The sequence below is a fragment of the Piliocolobus tephrosceles genome, chromosome X, assembly GCF_002776525.5.
Source record: "Piliocolobus tephrosceles isolate RC106 chromosome X, ASM277652v3, whole genome shotgun sequence".
NCBI classification, from domain to species: Eukaryota; Metazoa; Chordata; class Mammalia; order Primates; family Cercopithecidae; genus Piliocolobus; species Piliocolobus tephrosceles.
Genome location: NC_045455.1, coordinates 64,610,934 through 64,627,570, shown reverse-complemented (window position 1 = coordinate 64,627,570; position 16,637 = coordinate 64,610,934). Strand labels below are relative to the sequence as shown.

General features: G+C 41.6%; 1 protein-coding gene across 1 annotated transcript in view; it reads left to right on the top strand.

Moving 5' to 3' along the window:
- The first annotated feature begins 872 nt into the window (after window positions 1-872).
- LOC111521058 (phosphatidylinositol 3,4,5-trisphosphate 3-phosphatase TPTE2-like) overlaps window positions 873-16,637 on the top strand; it is a 17,255-nt gene continuing 1,490 nt past the window's right edge. The window contains exons 1-7 of the mRNA XM_026454204.1: window positions 873-907; window positions 1,721-1,782; window positions 3,898-3,978; window positions 8,580-8,685; window positions 10,833-10,924; window positions 14,183-14,275; window positions 15,700-15,770. Of these exons, the coding sequence (XP_026309989.1) occupies window positions 1,735-1,782; window positions 3,898-3,978; window positions 8,580-8,685; window positions 10,833-10,924; window positions 14,183-14,275; window positions 15,700-15,770 (491 nt within the window). The 5' untranslated portion in view covers window positions 873-907; window positions 1,721-1,734. The remainder of the gene's footprint in view (window positions 908-1,720; window positions 1,783-3,897; window positions 3,979-8,579; window positions 8,686-10,832; window positions 10,925-14,182; window positions 14,276-15,699; window positions 15,771-16,637) is intronic.

The following is a 16,637-nucleotide window of genomic DNA, read 5'->3' as shown; positions in this document are numbered from 1 at the left end:
TCTCTTTCCTTCCTTCCTAGGTGATGTGACTATAGAGCAATGCTAGGTAGGTCTTTCAGCGTTGCTTCTATATGCACTTTTATCAGCAGGTTTTATATTGGGTGTGTGGTTTGACTTAGAAGCCAGTAGATGGCGCCAATGGGTAAGAGCTGGCTGTGGTCGGTGGTGCTGGCTATATACTTGATTCTTGTTTATTGGGAGGAACTCTCTGTTGCCTTAGGCAATGAGCTGATTCCTAGAGAACACATTAATCTGAGCTCCCACCTAAGCCCTAGCGGAACGGGGGTTAGGTAGGGTTGGGAGGGAGAAGATGGGTGGAGCCAGATGGGGAAGATTCCCCAGTGTTGTCCTGCTCTCAGTCCAGGTTTGGGAAAATGCCTGCAGCTTTTCCTTGTGTCTTTCCCTCACAAAGTCTCCAAGTCTCTCGTGAAATTAGTTCCAGGACTTGGGAGAAACAGTGCTCTTCTGTCCCGACCTGCAGGACAGTCGAACGGACCCTGGAAGGGGGAGTGGGAATGGAGGAGAGAAGAAAACACGAGAAATAGAGACAAGACAAATAGCCTGAGCAAGTCTCGTTTAATGGTGGCGGTGCAATGCCTTATATAGGCTGGCAGGGGAAGAGGTTGGGCCAGGGCGGTTAGGGGGGGGGGGGGGGGGCGCTGGGTTCTCTCAAATTACAATTGCACATGCGCCGTGGGTTTGTAATTTTTCCCTACGCGCCTGCGCCGTAGGCTGCATATCTTCCTGGGCGCGAAAATGTTTGCGCGCGCCCGGGAAAGCTTGGTGCGTGCCGGAAAAGTTTAGGCGCGCGCGGTAAAAGCCTTGGGGGCGCGCGGGAACAATTTATAATAAAGAACCCGGAAATGTGCCATCTTGTCTCCGCTTTTGCAGAGATCAGGCAACAGAGGTCGGCTAATTCCGGGCCTCATGGCTCCGGACACTCTTTCTCAGTCCGGGTTGCTTGGATCCCCAGTGGAAAGAGGGATGCTGTCTGCCTCTCACATACTGAGGCTTCATTCACTTTTGTCAGTCGAATGTTGTCACAAGACCTGTTTGCCTGCATTGTCCTCCCAAGGATCTGGAGTGTCCTTCATAATTCCAGGGAGTTGTCGTTTTCTTTCTTGAATTAAAGCTTACAGAGTTGATCTTTATATACTATCTTGCTATTTCCAAATGGCCAGGCATGCTAAAAGCCTGTAATCTGCCATCTTGGAAAAAAATGCCATCTTGCATTCTTAAGAGGAATGGCACTTGGTATTGATACATGGTGCTTCTACATTGCTGAATTCACTTTGAAACAATATATATATTTTTGTATCTACATTTATATGTGAGACTGGTATAAAGTAATCATCTACTGTATTTATGCAGTTTTAGAACCAGCTATATTAGTGTTACTAAATGAGTTGGGAATTTTTCTTTTTTACTATTAGCCAAATGAATTATTGCTTTCGAATAGATTTAGTAAAAATCTCATCTTGTTCTTTCGTGGAGAGGTAGTGAGAAATATTTTTACCGTAAATGTAATTTATTTTCCACCTGTGGGACAGAGATTGCAGTGAGCTGAGATCGCGCCACTGCACTGCAGCCTGGGTGACACAGCGAGACACTGTCCCCCCAAGAAAAGAAAGAAAATCAACTTAAAATGAACTCGTTGAATATTTCTGAGTGTATTTTTACACCAAGCATGTGCCTTTAACTAACTTCTTTTCTTTTCTAGGAAGAACTGGAACTATGGTTTGTGCCTGCCTGATTGCCACTGAAATATTTTTAACTGCAGAGGTATGAAAGATGTTACCACAGACTTTGTCTTATGAAAACTGAGTTTGCTAGTTCTGAAACATCACTGGTAGGATGTTAAGATGATTATTTTAGTCATGGTGCTCAGTGAAATTGTAATTGGAGAAGCAGTTGTTAAAAGGTCTGTTTTTGATACTTCCTTGTCTAACATGCATTAGTTAGTAGCTGGCTTAAGAATCTCTTTGGGCCAGCAGTAGAGTGAGGTCAGTGAGACGCAAAATTTAAGAGAATGCTAAAAATTGCAATAATTAAAATAAATGACTTTTAATGCAATATTTAAAAAATAAAAATTAATGCAAAAAATTATGAGGTATACAATATCAACATTTTAAATAAAGACAAGACCTGATGGGGCAGGATTAAGGTGAGGGGAGTAAAGCCATGTTACACAGATACAAAAAACATTCAGTAATCACAGTAGTTCCCTCACCTCATCTGGCCCTGCTCTTACTCCTGCCAATACCATGACTTCTTCCTTCCTCATGAGAATAGTATCAAGCTGAATTAGATAAATCCTCCAAAGGGTCTTGACCATCCTCACAATGCTTAGGTAGATAAAAAGCAAGATTTCACAACTCAAAGCCTCTCCTGCATGTAACTATCTCTGCTTAGTCAACACATGTAGAATCTGTGACCTCTAGAAATTTCTGATAAGACAAGGTGGGCTGTTTCCACCTAAAGCAGTGTTCTCCGTCATTTTTTCTTCTGCCATTTTCTTGGTGAGATGCTACGATTTCCAGCAGCTCCGCTCGAGTTGTTTGGCCTACAGTCTAGGGAAGAAGTGGTGGTTATGCACAATGCCCAGCACTCTAATTCCACCACCTTTGGTTTTTCTAATTTGAGACACACAGATTTTGAAAATGGATGTTCTAGGATGGTGTTTTTCAAGCTATGGATCATGATTTATCAGTGAGTTGTAAAATAAAGTTGCTGGGTTGTGACTAACATCTCTTAAAAATAAAATGGAATTGGCCAGGCGTGGTGGCTCACACCTGTAATCCCAGCACTTTGGGAGGCCAAGGTGGATGGATCACCCAAGGTCGGGAGTTTGAGACCGGCCTGGCCAACATGGAGAAACCCCGTGTCTACTAAAAATACAAAATTAGCTGGGCATTGTGGCGCATGCCTGTAATCCCAGCTACTCGGGAGGCTGAGGCAGAAGAATCGCTTGAACCCAGGAGGCAGAGGTTATGGTGAGCTGAGATCGGGCCACAGCACTCCAGCCTGAGCAACAAGAGCGAAACTCCATCTTAAAAAAAAAAAAAACTAAAAATAAAAATAAATAAAATGGAATAGAGCAGAATAGAAAATATCAAAAGGTTTAAGTATCGGTGTGTGCGTGTCTGTACATTTCCTAGGTTTATTAATGTGGATTGCAACTTAAAAAATGAAAAGTTTGAAAGCCACTGATATAGAGCCCTAGACTGAGAACCAGAGACTTGTATTCCAGGTCTGTGCTGCCTCTAACTGGCTGCAGCATCTCCATGGCAGATTGTGTAGTTTTCTTTTGGTCTCGGTCTTCTCATTTGTAAGATGGAAAAAAGGGTTGGACCAGATGATTTCTAAGGTCTTTCCAGCTCTAAAATTTTATGTCTTTACGAAACCTTGAATGAGACAAGTCTTTGATGTGACTTTGTTAATTTTGGTAATTTGGGTAGCCTTTGCCAAAAGACCACTGCGGCTGGGTGCGTTGGCTCATGCCTGTAATCTCAGCACTTTGGGAGGCTAAGGCAGGCGGATCTCTTGAGTCAGGAGTTCGAGACCAGCCTGGCCAACATGGCAAAGCCCCCATCTCTACTAAAAATACAAAAAATTAGCCATTTGTGGTGGTACATGCCTGTAGTCTCAGCTACTCAGGAGGCTGAGGCAGGATAATCCTGCCTCAGAGGCAAGATTGAACCCAAGAGGCAGAGGTTACAGTGAGGTGAGATTCTGCCACTACACTCCAGTGTGGGTGACAGAGCAAGACTCCATAAAAAAAAAAAAAAAAAAAAAAAGAATCACTGACTTGAGGAAAGAAGGTGGTTTTAGAAAGACTAAGAGTACCTAATATAGAAAAGGAAAGAGTACAGATGAACCATGGTTCCTTTTTTGTAGGAAAGCTTGTACTATTTTGGAGAACGGCGAACAAATAAAACCAGTGGCACTAAATATCAGGGAGTAGAGACTCCTTCTCAGGTAAGTTTTCTTTTTAAGAAGGGGAGCTTCTATAGGGGAGTGGGTTAAGATTGTCACCTGTTACTTGGTTTCATTTTAGACTCTTCTCCTTTGGTGATCAGGCAGCAGCATTTGGGCGCCCTGCGACAGGTCTTGATCCCTCCCTGAGGCTGAGGGTCATGCTTCAGGTGCCACCCACACATTGGGGGGTGTGGCTTTTCCTCGGAGCATCCTGCTTTCTATTCTATACTGGTTATTGTTTATGGAGCTCAGGAGTTGATTATTTTCCCAAAGCAGGAAGGTCCAATACCTAAGGCTCCAGGACCCTGAAGTTTATCTAAAATCACCAGCCTTTGATTTCAATGTAAAAAAGATCTAAGTCTTCCACAAATCCTTACTAGGGCAATTCAACCCTTGCAGAACATCACAAAGACTGTTTTTGGGTGACTCCCCTGTGTGTGTGTGTGTGTGTGTGTGTGTGTGTGTGTGTGTGTGTGTGTTGTGGGGGAGGTGTATTTTAAAAGAGAAAGAAAAGGGGAAATAAACTTTTCAAAAACCCTTTTATATACACCAGACAGTACCGCACTTTTACATGTCTCACTGAAAACCCATAACACCTATATGAAACATACAGTTACTCTATTTTTTTAAAAATAATTTTGTTATGGAAAATTTTAATTATATACAAAAGTCCAGAGAATCATACAGTATATCTCCGTATCGTCATCACTTCACTGCAACAATCACTTCAGCCTGCAATCAGCCACGTTTCATCCACACTTTTCCCACTCTACGCACACCCCCAACCTCACTCTCCACTCTTGCTTTCCCTAAACGTGGATTATTTGGAAGGAAGGAAATTTCAGTCGTCAGATCATTTTATCCCACAAGTATTTTAGTATGACATCTAAGTACTCTTAAAACAACAACAAAAACTCGTAATACCTTTTATCATATCTAAAATATTACACCTTAAAAATCCTTAATATCAAATTTCTAGTCCATGTTTGTTTCCAAAATTGTCTTAAAATCTTTGAAAATTTAGTTTGTTTCAGTGAGAATTCAAACAACATCCACGCATTTCATTTGGTTGCTATGTCTCCTAAGTCTCTTTTACTTCATAGATTTCTTGCCATTTTTTATTACTTGTAATTTGTTTACTGCAGAAACCAGAATGTTTATCCTATAGCATTTACAACATTCTAGACTCTGCTGAACCATTCTAAGAGTTTTACATTCACTATCTCATTTAATATTCTCAGTAACTCTATGAGTAGGCACTACTATGATTCTCATCTTATAAATTAGAAAATTGAGGTTCAGAGAAATTAACTAAATTGACTTTTGCACCAAGGACTGAAATCTAGATGTCAGACTCTGAAGCCCATGCTGTGCACAGCTTCTCATTTATATTGCCTTTTCTATATTGCCCCTCAAACCGAAATGAGAGTGGGTTGGGAATTCTTAACTGGATTTGGATGTGGCTGTAAATGAGTTTTTCTTTAGGTGGTGGGAACTGAGTAAGTGCTCTTGGCCCTGTTAGAAGAACGCTGTAACTACTGACCCTGTTTAGTTTGGGCAAAAGAACTCAGCCTTATCCACTGATACTTTTCTCCCACTCCCAAGCCAAAAACAAAACCAAACAAAGAACAGTCATAGACCCTAAACTAAAAGGAATGTGTGGATTTACTGAAGTGCAGCCCTAATCATGCCATTTCCATGCTCAAAATCCAGAATATGTCCCCACTGCCAATAGCAATAAACTAAATGTTTCAACCTGGCACTCAGGATCCACAGTTTGACTTTTCCAACCTTTTCTTCCACTCTGTGCATGCACACATCCCACACTCTAACACATTTAGACTGTGTGCTGTTTCCCAGCCCATGGACACTTGATTTCCTCGTGCCATTGGTCATGCCCCTTTCCTAGAGTCATTTTCCCTTCCCAGCCTCAAGTAGTCTCTTGCTTTTTCAGTTCTTAAAGCCCTTTGTGTTTCTCTTAGGGACTACATCACTTTGCACTATTCTCTAGCTATTTGAAGTGGTAACTTCTGTATCCTCTTTAAAGGCAAGGCCCATGGCTTACCCATCTTTCCACCCTTTCCTCATAATATCTTCTTTGTTTGTAGTGAGTGCCTCCTATGGGTTGGTTATATTAATTTCTACTACCAGTCCATGTTGTTTTAAGTTGCAGGAGAAAGAAGCATGGTAGCAAAAGCAGCTTGAGGGCCCTGGCAGGTTACAGCCTTTAGGGGAAGGTGGAGAATCTGGTGGCAGGAGCCAAGGAGATGTTAGATGGAGCTCCCCCAACAACTCTCCCCACACATCTCCGCATCCACACCTCTTCTGTAGTCATGCGTAGCATCTCAAACTTTAGTCCAGAACTAGCACACCAAAGGCTGCAACTGAATCTCTTCTGATTCACTGACAGGGCAACACAGGGTCTCAGCTGCATGTTTGAGAGCTGTGTTGGCAAGACCTCAGGACAGAGTGCCCTCTGTGTCTGGTGGTGATTCTCAAATACCATCACATTCTGATCCTGCATTGTGGGCCATTCTACTGACTACATCTACTCCTAAGTTAAGAACTTTCATGAGCCTTCCTCATGACTGGCCGTTTCTAAAGGAAAGTATGGCAGTTTGTGTTCTATGAACAGTTCTCAATCGGTATGGAAGAGTCCATGAACCTTTTTTTTTTTTTTTGGAGACAGAATCTCAGTCTGTCACCCTAACTGAAGTGCAGTGGTGCAATCTCAGCTCACTGCAACCTCCAACTCCTGAGTTCAAGCAATTCTCCTGCCTCATACTCCCGAGTAGCTGGGATTACAGGTGCCCACCACCACGCATGGCTACTTTTTGTAGTTTTGGTAGAGACAGGGTTTCACCCTGTTGGCCAGGAAATGGAGGCCAATTTCTCTCTGCACTTTCCTTCTCAAGTCCCAGAGGTGTACATCTGACCAATTTCCCTGCCTCCCTGGGCAACAGTGCATCCCAGCTTTATCTCTCTGCTTACATTCTGGAAGCAGGCAAATCGCTCTCATGACGTTTATATGGATTTTTACAACTGGTAATACTCGGTAATAGCCAGGGGGGTGAAAGATACCTCCATAGAGCCCCACTTTCTCCCAACCCTTTCCATTTCCATGTAGATTCAGGCAGGGAGGACCTAAGTGCTCCTCTTAGGAGGCTTATCTTGACCCCCAGCACTGTGGCTGGGAGTGAGAACCACAAGGTATGGGAGTGGCTGGGAGTGAGAGGGTAACAGATGGAGGACAGAGGGGAAATGAGAGAGCCCAGGGGGATGAGAAAAAAATATGCCTCTGAAAGAAGGTGAGAAAATGATATGATATGGAAACACCTCCGCCAAGACAAACTCTGAACTAGAGGTGGTTATGAGAAATAACCAGTCTTGAAGTCACAGGGGTCCTCCTCCTCCCTCATCAGAAGCTCACTCTGCCCTGAAAAGTCCACCCTGGGTTGCGAACAGAGAAGCAAAGAGAACAGGAGAGATGGGAAGGTGATGAAGTCCCCCAAATTGGTGATGGAAAAGAAAAAGTGAAGAACATCTAAGGGCTGGCAATCAATGGGCAATTAGGAAGGAATTTATGCATGAGGATATGTAAAAAGACAGGTATGACTTAGGATCATCTGTATATATAACTATGACCAAAACCCTCCCAGAGTGGGAACCTTGGCCCTCCTGCCCAATTCTTCAATTTTACATAAACACTTACCACGAATCGAATAAATAACGAATCTTTTTATAAACAGTGTCTTTCTTGGAGGGAGATTCCAGTTGTAGCTATGTTTCACTTGTGCAAAATATCCAACATATCTATTCTGAAAAGCAACAGAAGCCTTACTTTAAGTGGAGATGAAAAGTCTAAAGTCAGCATCCTTATTTTTTCTTTTCTTTCTTTCTTTTTTTAATTGCATAAAGGTTAGAGGCAGTAAATAATTAAGGGGACATTTACTGGATGCCATTATATTACTAGACATTTTGAGGGATGCTGCCTCACAACTATCTACCTTGGGGGGAAAATACTGAATTAAGTGCTATGGGGAAGTAACAAGGATGGAGCCGGGTCTTGTTGACAGGCTGCTTATGGTTGAGAGGGCAACTAATCAGAACCAACAACAAAACAGTTACAGCATTAGCAGTGTGCAGATAGAAGCTTAGTTGTGACTGAGTTAGAGGAAGGTTTGTGGTTTAGTGAAGAGCAGGTTCCTGGGCATGAGAGAATGGTATATGTGAAAACTCAAGGGGGAATACCTCCATACCTCAGAAGCAGGTTTCCTGTCATTCTTCTTTTGTTCCTGATAGCTAGAATTTCTTCACTTTCCATTTCCCCAATTCTGTTTTCACAAGGAAGCCCCGGAATTCCCTTAGCTTTGTCCTTTCCCTAGGGCAAGCTGTTCACAACGGCTGTCCTTGAATCTATCTTCAAGGGGTTGAAGACCTTTGGTACTGAATCAACTGGTTCAGAACTCAAAAGTTGGCCAGGCTGGTGGCTCACACTTGTGATCCCAGCACTTTGGGAGGCCAAGGTGGGCAGACCACTTGAGGTCAGGGGTTTTAGACTTTTCATCTCCACTTAAAGTAAGGCTTCTGTTGCTTTTCAGAATAGATATGTTGGATATTTTGCACAAGTGAAACATAGCTACAACTGGAATCTCCCTCCAAGAAAGACACTGTTTATAAAAAGATTCGTTATTTATTCGATTCGTGGTAAGTGTTTATGTAAAATTGAAGAATTGGGCAGGAGGGCCAAGGTTCCCACTCTGGGAGGGTTTTGGTCATAGTTATATATACAGATGATCCTAAGTCATACCTGTCTTTTTACATATCCTCATGCATAAATTCCTTCTTAATTGCCCATTGATTGCCAGCCCTTAGATGTTCTTCACTTTTTCTTTTCCATCACCAATTTGGGGGACTTCATCACCTTCCCATCTCTCCTGTTCTCTTTGCTTCTCTGTTCGCAACCCAGGGTGGACTTTTCAGGGCAGAGTGAGCTTCTGATGAGGGAGGAGGAGGACCCCTGTGACTTCAAGACTGGTTATTTCTCATAACCACCTCTAGTTCAGAGTTTGTCTTGGCGGAGGTGTTTCCATATCATATCATTTTCTCACCTTCTTTCAGAGGCATATTTTTTTCTCATCCCCCTGGGCTCTCTCATTTCCCCTCTGTCCTCCATCTGTTACCCTCTCACTCCCAGCCACTCCCATACCTTGTGGCTCTCACTCCCAGCCACAGTGCTGGGGGTCAAGATAAGCCTCCTAAGAGGAGCACTTAGGTCCTCCCTGCCTGAATCTACATGGAAATGGAAAGGGTTGGGAGAAAGTGGGGCTCTATGGAGGTATCTTTCACCCCCCTGGCTATTACCGAGTATTACCAGTTGTAAAAATCCATATAAACGTCATGAGAGCGATTTGCCTGCTTCCAGAATGTAAGCAGAGAGATAAAGCTGGGATGCACTGTTGCCCAGGGAGGCAGGGAAATTGGTCAGATGTACACCTCTGGGACTTGAGAAGGAAAGTGCAGAGAGAAATTGGCCTCCATTTCCATGTCCATTTCTCCATCACCAACCTTGCTTCCCCTGCACAGCTTACACTCAGTAGAGGTGGGAAAGCAGGATGTGTCTGTGTGGAGGGGATGGGGTCTCACCACTCCCACTGCCAGAGAGGTAGCAAGGTGGCGATGCATCTGAACCCCTAAAGCAAACCTCTTATAACAGCCAGCATGTGGACCTGAGGTGGTGCCAGTGCTGGGCGTTATAGGTGCCATGGTGCCGGGGTGCTGGTGTCCACACAGACAGCCTAGTATTTTTAGCCTCCTGAGTTTTGTTCTACATGTCACTGATTTCTGATGGACATCAATAGAGAGAAGTTCTGCACCTGGAATGGGAAAGAGGGAACTGAGGCAAGAAACTGTGATTTCTAATGACGAATATCATGGTGTTAGTGAAAACAAAATTAAATGAAAAGAAGACAAACAGCATAGGAGATAATCAATCAAGAATAATTAATACACTCATTTATTAGAATATTTAATTCTCTACTTTCAGTTTTGTGCATATTTAAATTAAAAATAATGTAGAGTTGAGAGGAAAGCAATAAAAAATTAATTGGAGCCTGAGAAACAGTCTTTGAGGAAATGCTAAGGAAGTGAGTAGGTCATTTGACTTGAAAAAAAAAAAGGGCAAAAGAGCCTTTGTCTGTAAATATATACAGAATACCATGGGAATTTGATATAACCTGTGTTTTTATAGAGATTGCATCAGGAACTAGACTTAAAGTAGGGCCAAAGTAATTTAGACCACAGTATTTCTTATTAAGAATCATTATGATTAGAAGTTTGAAGAAAGCAAGATATTAGCAAGAAACGTGTCAAGTCACCTTCCCTAATATATATACACACACACACACACACACATATATATGTATATACACACATATATATGTGTATATACATATATATATATATATATATATGAGACAGAGTCTTGCTCTAAGTCTCACTCTGTGGTCCAGGCTGGAGTGCAGTGGTGCGATCTCAACTCACTTCAACCTCCACCTCCCAGGTTCAAGCGATTCTCCTGCCTCAGCCTCCCAAGTAGCTGGGACTACAGGCATGTGCCACCACACTGGGCTAATTTTGTGTATTTTTAGTAGAGACAGAGTTTCACCATGTTGATCAGGCTGGTCTCGAACTCCTGACCTCAAATGATCCACCTGCCTAGCCTCCCAAAGTGTTAGGATTACAGGCATGAGCCACCGTGCCCAGCTAATTTTTTCTCTTTTTAATCTATGATGTTAATTGGCAAGCCATTTTGATCTTTGTGCTAACCAGCCTAACTTTTTAATTTCATTTAGGTGTTGGAACAGGCGATGGATATGATCTAAAAGTCCAAATAGTAATGAAGAAAAAGATCGTCTTTTCCTGTACTTCCTTAAACAATTGTCGGGTAAGAGAAAACGTGTGAATTGAAAAAATCTGATGTTTAAGGCTGAATGTCAAACCAGCAATGTTGACCTCCCTATACTATCACTTACCATAAAGAGATTTCATGATGCTTTCTGGTTACCATTGTGGTGTCACTGGATTTGAATGCAAACCAGAGGTAAATTAACCTGTTTGTTCAAAACAGTTTTTTAGGGTACTTTCCAGAATGTATTTCTGTTCAGTGTTGCTTTGCCTTTCACTTTTCCACAAATGCTGAGCATGTTCCCAGGAATGTATTAAGGATTTTAATTTACATATCTGGTCATTTTTAGCCATATTCTCTTCTTCTCGGTCATTTTATCTTTTATTATATAGCATTGATTCTAAAATGTTAGTGTGCATGAAAACCACCGAGAAGCTTGTAAAGATTTACATTCTCAGGTTGTACCCTAAAGTAAGATTCAGGAAATCTGGAATGGGGGCCAGGAATCTATAGACTTAGCAGTGTCCCAAGTGATTGTTCTAAGTCAGAGGTTCTGTGGGGATGACCCTATGAGGAACAATGCAAGGAGGAATGAATTGGGGAGGAATCTCTTTATCCAAAGCAAAAGGGACCTGGTAGTCAATGTTTTGCTATAATGAAGAAATGCCTAAAACTATATACCTTTTCTGAAACAATAAGAAAGCTTCCTTCATGGGTCTAATAACCATAAACTTTTAGAATTCCTACCCAGGCCTTTGTCTCAAATTCTTTTGTTACTAATCCTATTCCCTCACTCTCTGCACTGCACCCACATTTTTTGGCCTCTCCCAACTGAGGGCATTCACCCAGGCCTTATCCTTGGCTTCCTGTTCTTAGCAAATGCTTTATTCTTGGTCCCTTACTTAAACTATTATTTGTTCATTTACTGAAGAGATATTTATAGTCGCCCACTGAGTTGTAGATGCAAGAGCTGCAACATGAACAGTTTCCACTCCAACTGAAATGCAGTAGCCAGTCTGAATTATCAAGGAGCTTTATCTGCTTCTGCAAATGGCACCAGCATTCTCCCACTCAGGCCTTGGGCTTTGATTCTCTTTGCCTTGGCTCCCTAAATCCAGTTAGGCATCAATCCCTGTTGATGATGCCTTTGAAATTTTTCTATGCTCGCCTTCCTTTCTGTTCTCACTGCCACTAACTGTCCGGAACCTCATTTGCTCATGCCTAGATTTCTACAATGGTCTCCTTACCTTTTCTTGCTCCTTATAGAATGCAATGTATAGAATCCTGAAATATGCGTACTGAAATGTTGCTCTCATTGTGAAAAGTATGTAGAGCAGAAGATACACTGCATGCCCATGGTCAGAGCCAGTTAACACCTTTGGCTCAACATCCTTACCTGTAAAAGAAATATCACACCTCAAGTATTACGGGAATTAAATTAGATAATATGTATGAAGTTGCTTTGTAAACTATAAATCACTAAATAAATGTTATATGTGATAATTATCAGGCCTCTTTGTTACATAGGAAATACCCCACGATATTCTTCAGCAGCCTCACTCTTATTTCCTTGGTTCTTGAGCTCTTAAGATGTAATACCCCTAACATACCTGAGTTTATTTTTATCAGTAGCTTGACCAGCAGACTCCATTCCAAATAAACTGGGTCATCCCCTTTGGCTCTTGGAACACAACTCTAAGTTATTTAGTTAGTTAGTTGGTTATTTCTTTCCTTCCTTACTTTCTTTTTCTTTCCTTGAGTCAGGGTCCCATTCTGTCCGAGGCTGTAGCGCAGTGGCGTGATCATGGCTCCCTGCAGCCTCAACTTCCTGAGCTCAAGCAATCTCCCAATTTTTTAAAATTTTTTGTAGAAGCTGGATCTTGCTATGTTACCCAGGGTGGTCTCAAACTCTTGAGCTCAAGCAACCCTTCCACCTCAGCCTCACAAAGTGCTGGGATTATAGGCATGAGCCACACTGCCTGACCTTTTTTGTTGTTTTTCTAACTTCTACTTTGCGTTATTGCTGGTCTTTTTCCATCTGTATGGACTAGATTCTATTTTCAGAGCTCTTATTCATTTATCTAAACCGTTTCATGCCCAATTCAATTTCTGCCTCCTCAATGAAATTTTCTGCACTTCCTGTTAACTAGCCCTCAGTGGTGCATGAGAGCACACGCAGTCTTCATCATACAGATTGAGAGTTACATACCATTCTACGATTGTTTCTTATGTATCCAGCTCCCTGAAGGGACCAAAAGAGTCTGCACCTCCTTTTGTGTTTTTCACAGGGCCTAGCATAGACCTTTCTTACTGTGGGTGCCATTCTTTACATGAGAGTGAGTCAAAGAAATAGTATATCTTCAAAGTCATTCATTCCAAAACTTGAACTATCTTTGGTCACTCCTCCATCTGCAGCCTGTAATGGTCAAGTCCAAAGATCCCATTGACAAACACATGAGTTCTAATAAAACATGACGATCAGGGGGACCGCACCCCCCTAAGTGTTACAGACCCCCGTTGTTATTTTTTAAATTTAGTAAATAAAAGCCAGAGTTAAGCATTGTTTTTTGAATGTCGAGGGTAGCTTTAAAATTGAGCTTCTTAACATATTCTCAAAAGAGGCCCTAATGTATGAAAATCAAATGACACACATTAAATAATAATATTTAACTGATTAAAGTCTAATAGAAAATTCAATACTTCTGGAAAGTGAGACACTTTTGAAAAGTGCCTCACGGTAACCCTCAAATACATTGGCCTTTAAAAATCATAAACAACAGGCCAGGCGTAGTGGCTCACCCCTGTAATCCCAGCACTTTGGAGGCCCAGGTGGGCAGATCACTTGAGGCCTGGAGTTTGGGATCAGCCTGGCCAATATAGCAAAACCCCATCTCTACTAAAAGTACAAAAACTAGCTGGGTGTGGTGGCATGCGCCTATAGTCCCAGCTACTCAGGAGGATGAGGCATGAGAATCACTTGAACCTGGGAGACAGAGGTTGAAGTGAGCTGAGATCACACCACTGCACTCCAGCCTGGGTGACAGTAAGACTGTCTCAAAAAAAAAAATATATATATATATACACACACACACACACACACACACACACACACATACATATAAACAACAGTGTTGCAACTAGAAAAGATTATTAATAATTATTTATACATGTAGCGACTGGTCTGTGAGACCAAAAGTACTTGATAAATATAGGAAGTCTGGATAAGTGAAAAGGAACTTCATTGTTGTTATTAGCTAGGTTTATAGTTCTGAATTCCATGTGTTCATTCATTCACAGGTATTTCATGACACTGAAACAGACAGGGTAATAATTGATGTGTTCAACTGTCCACCTCTGTATGATGATGTGAAAGTGCAAGTTTCCTCTTCGGTGAGTAATCAAGAAATGGCCTCTGCCATTGTTCTTGTCTGAACTTTTGAATGGTTTTATTTAAGGTTTCCTTTACTACAGTTCCCAACAAGGGAGATGATAAATGTCATCCCATAGAGGAAGGGGGAGAAAAACAATAAATCAGATCTATAACAAATTTTTTAAAAGAACATATGTAATTTGAATCATTTTTGTTCATTTGTTTTTTCTAAATTGTACATTTTCTAAATGTTTCTAAATTTACATGTATTAATTCACAAATCCAAAAAATACAAAATAAATACAAAAAAAAAATAAAAGGCAAGATGCTAAAAAACCAAAGGTATGTTTTACTGCATAGCAGTGATTACATTTTATTTTGCATCATTTTTAATATTAAAAATTGAGACAGAGTCTCATTCTGTCACCCAGGCAGTGGCGTGACCATAGCTAATTGTGGCTTCACCTCCTGGGCTCAAGCAATCCTCCCACCTCACCTCCTGAGTAGCTGGGAGCACTGACTGGAAAGAGAGTTAGGTTTGGGTGACTTAGTTAGGTGAAACACAGAGAAGGCAGCACAATACAACACATGAAATAACCGAAGCAGTTTTTTGTTAATTCTAAAGAGAAGAGGGCAGCACACCTCACAGGGCTAACTCCAAGGCGGAGCCATGCAGGAGACCTGTGCTCAACTGATGGGTGGGCAGCAAGAGCGAGAAAGAGGGAGGGACCTGAGAGTGGAAGCCTTTATTGGGAAGTAAGGTGTCACCTGAGCAGGTTTCCTGCGGGGAGCTCTAATCGGTGGGTTTAATGCAAGCAGTCATGAGTTCCATGGAGTCATGCTGTGACTGAGAGGTGGTTACTGATATATCCACATGGTCCATGGAGAGTATGGGGGTCTGTGGGGTGGTTATATCTCGCTGTCCCATAATGAAGTAGTCACCAGCAGAAGGTTGTATAAGGCAGCTATTGGGATCAGTCACATTGAGAAGCCGGGAGGAGGTGAACTGGAAACTGTCAAGGGTGACTGAGCCCTGCTTCTGGTATCAGAAAGTGCAATTTATATTTAAAAGGAATGCTGAGGCAACAGAAAAAATTGTAAGAATTCACTACAAAATACTTGGGTATATATAAGCATCAGTCCTTAGTAGATTCTGTTTAGCACTATCTAAAGCAGATTCAAATATCAGCATTTAAATATCTATCATGGAAAATATAGTATTCCTTGAAAATTTAGATAGAAACAGCAAGAGAAAGCAATAGCATTTTCTTAAGCTTCCTCCTTTGTGTCTTCAGTGTATTGTTATAGGATGCAGAACGCTACATATTGAATGGTTATAATTATTTGATAAATATATACAGGAATAAAGGAAGAAACTTTAATTTCTTTGGAATGATTAGTTCTTGGCATCAATTTTACTTAAAAAAATTTTTTTTCTTTTTAGGATTTTCCTAAATACTATCACAACTACCCTTTTTTCTTCTGGTTTAACACATCTTTAATACAAAATAACAGGTATGGATATAATATCAACCCATAGAAACAACCTAATCTTCAATGTCTGTGTATAAGGTGTAATGGCAAGTCTTTTGCTGGTTGTCATAAACTTAATTTATAGAAAACAAAAAATCCTTGAGCCACCATTGTTCATTACCTTACTCGTTTTACGATGGTTATTTTAAAAATACAGTTGTTCTTGAGACCACCTGTTACAGTGTCCTCAAGGTCCATGCCATAGGACTGTGTTATGAGTTCAAGAGTATTATAATCAGATCTTAAGTGTGGTAGTAAATTCCTCCCACAGAAGTTCAGTATGAATCTGCTCAGTACCTTCAACATGTCAGGTCCTCAGTAGGTGCCGGTTTACCAATGACAAACCACCACCAAATTTTGTGCTAAAGTAAAGGAGGACCTAGGGAGGCTTCAGCTAGCTGAAAAGCTGACTGACACACTTACATCTAGGAGAAGTTACAAGACACAATAAGTATTAAGAAATACAGCTAAAAAATCATCAATTGATAGTCTCCCATTTAAACATGGCTTTCTAATAACTGAATTGGGAAAACTTTCTTAAAAACTATTAATTGGAGGCTGGGCATGGTGGCTCATGCCTGTAATCCTAGCACTTTGGGAAGCTGAGGCAGGCGGATCACCTGAGATTGGGAGTTCGAGACCAGCCTGGCCGACATGGTAAAACCGTGTTGGCTACTAAAAATAACAAAAATTAGCCAGGTGTGGTGGTGCATGCCTGTAATCCCAGCTACTCGGGAGGCTGAGGCTGTAGAATCGCTTGAACCCAGGAGGCAGAGATTGCAGTGAGCCAAGATCGCACCACTGCACTCCAGCTTGGGTGACAGAGTGAGACTCTGTCTAAAGAAAGAA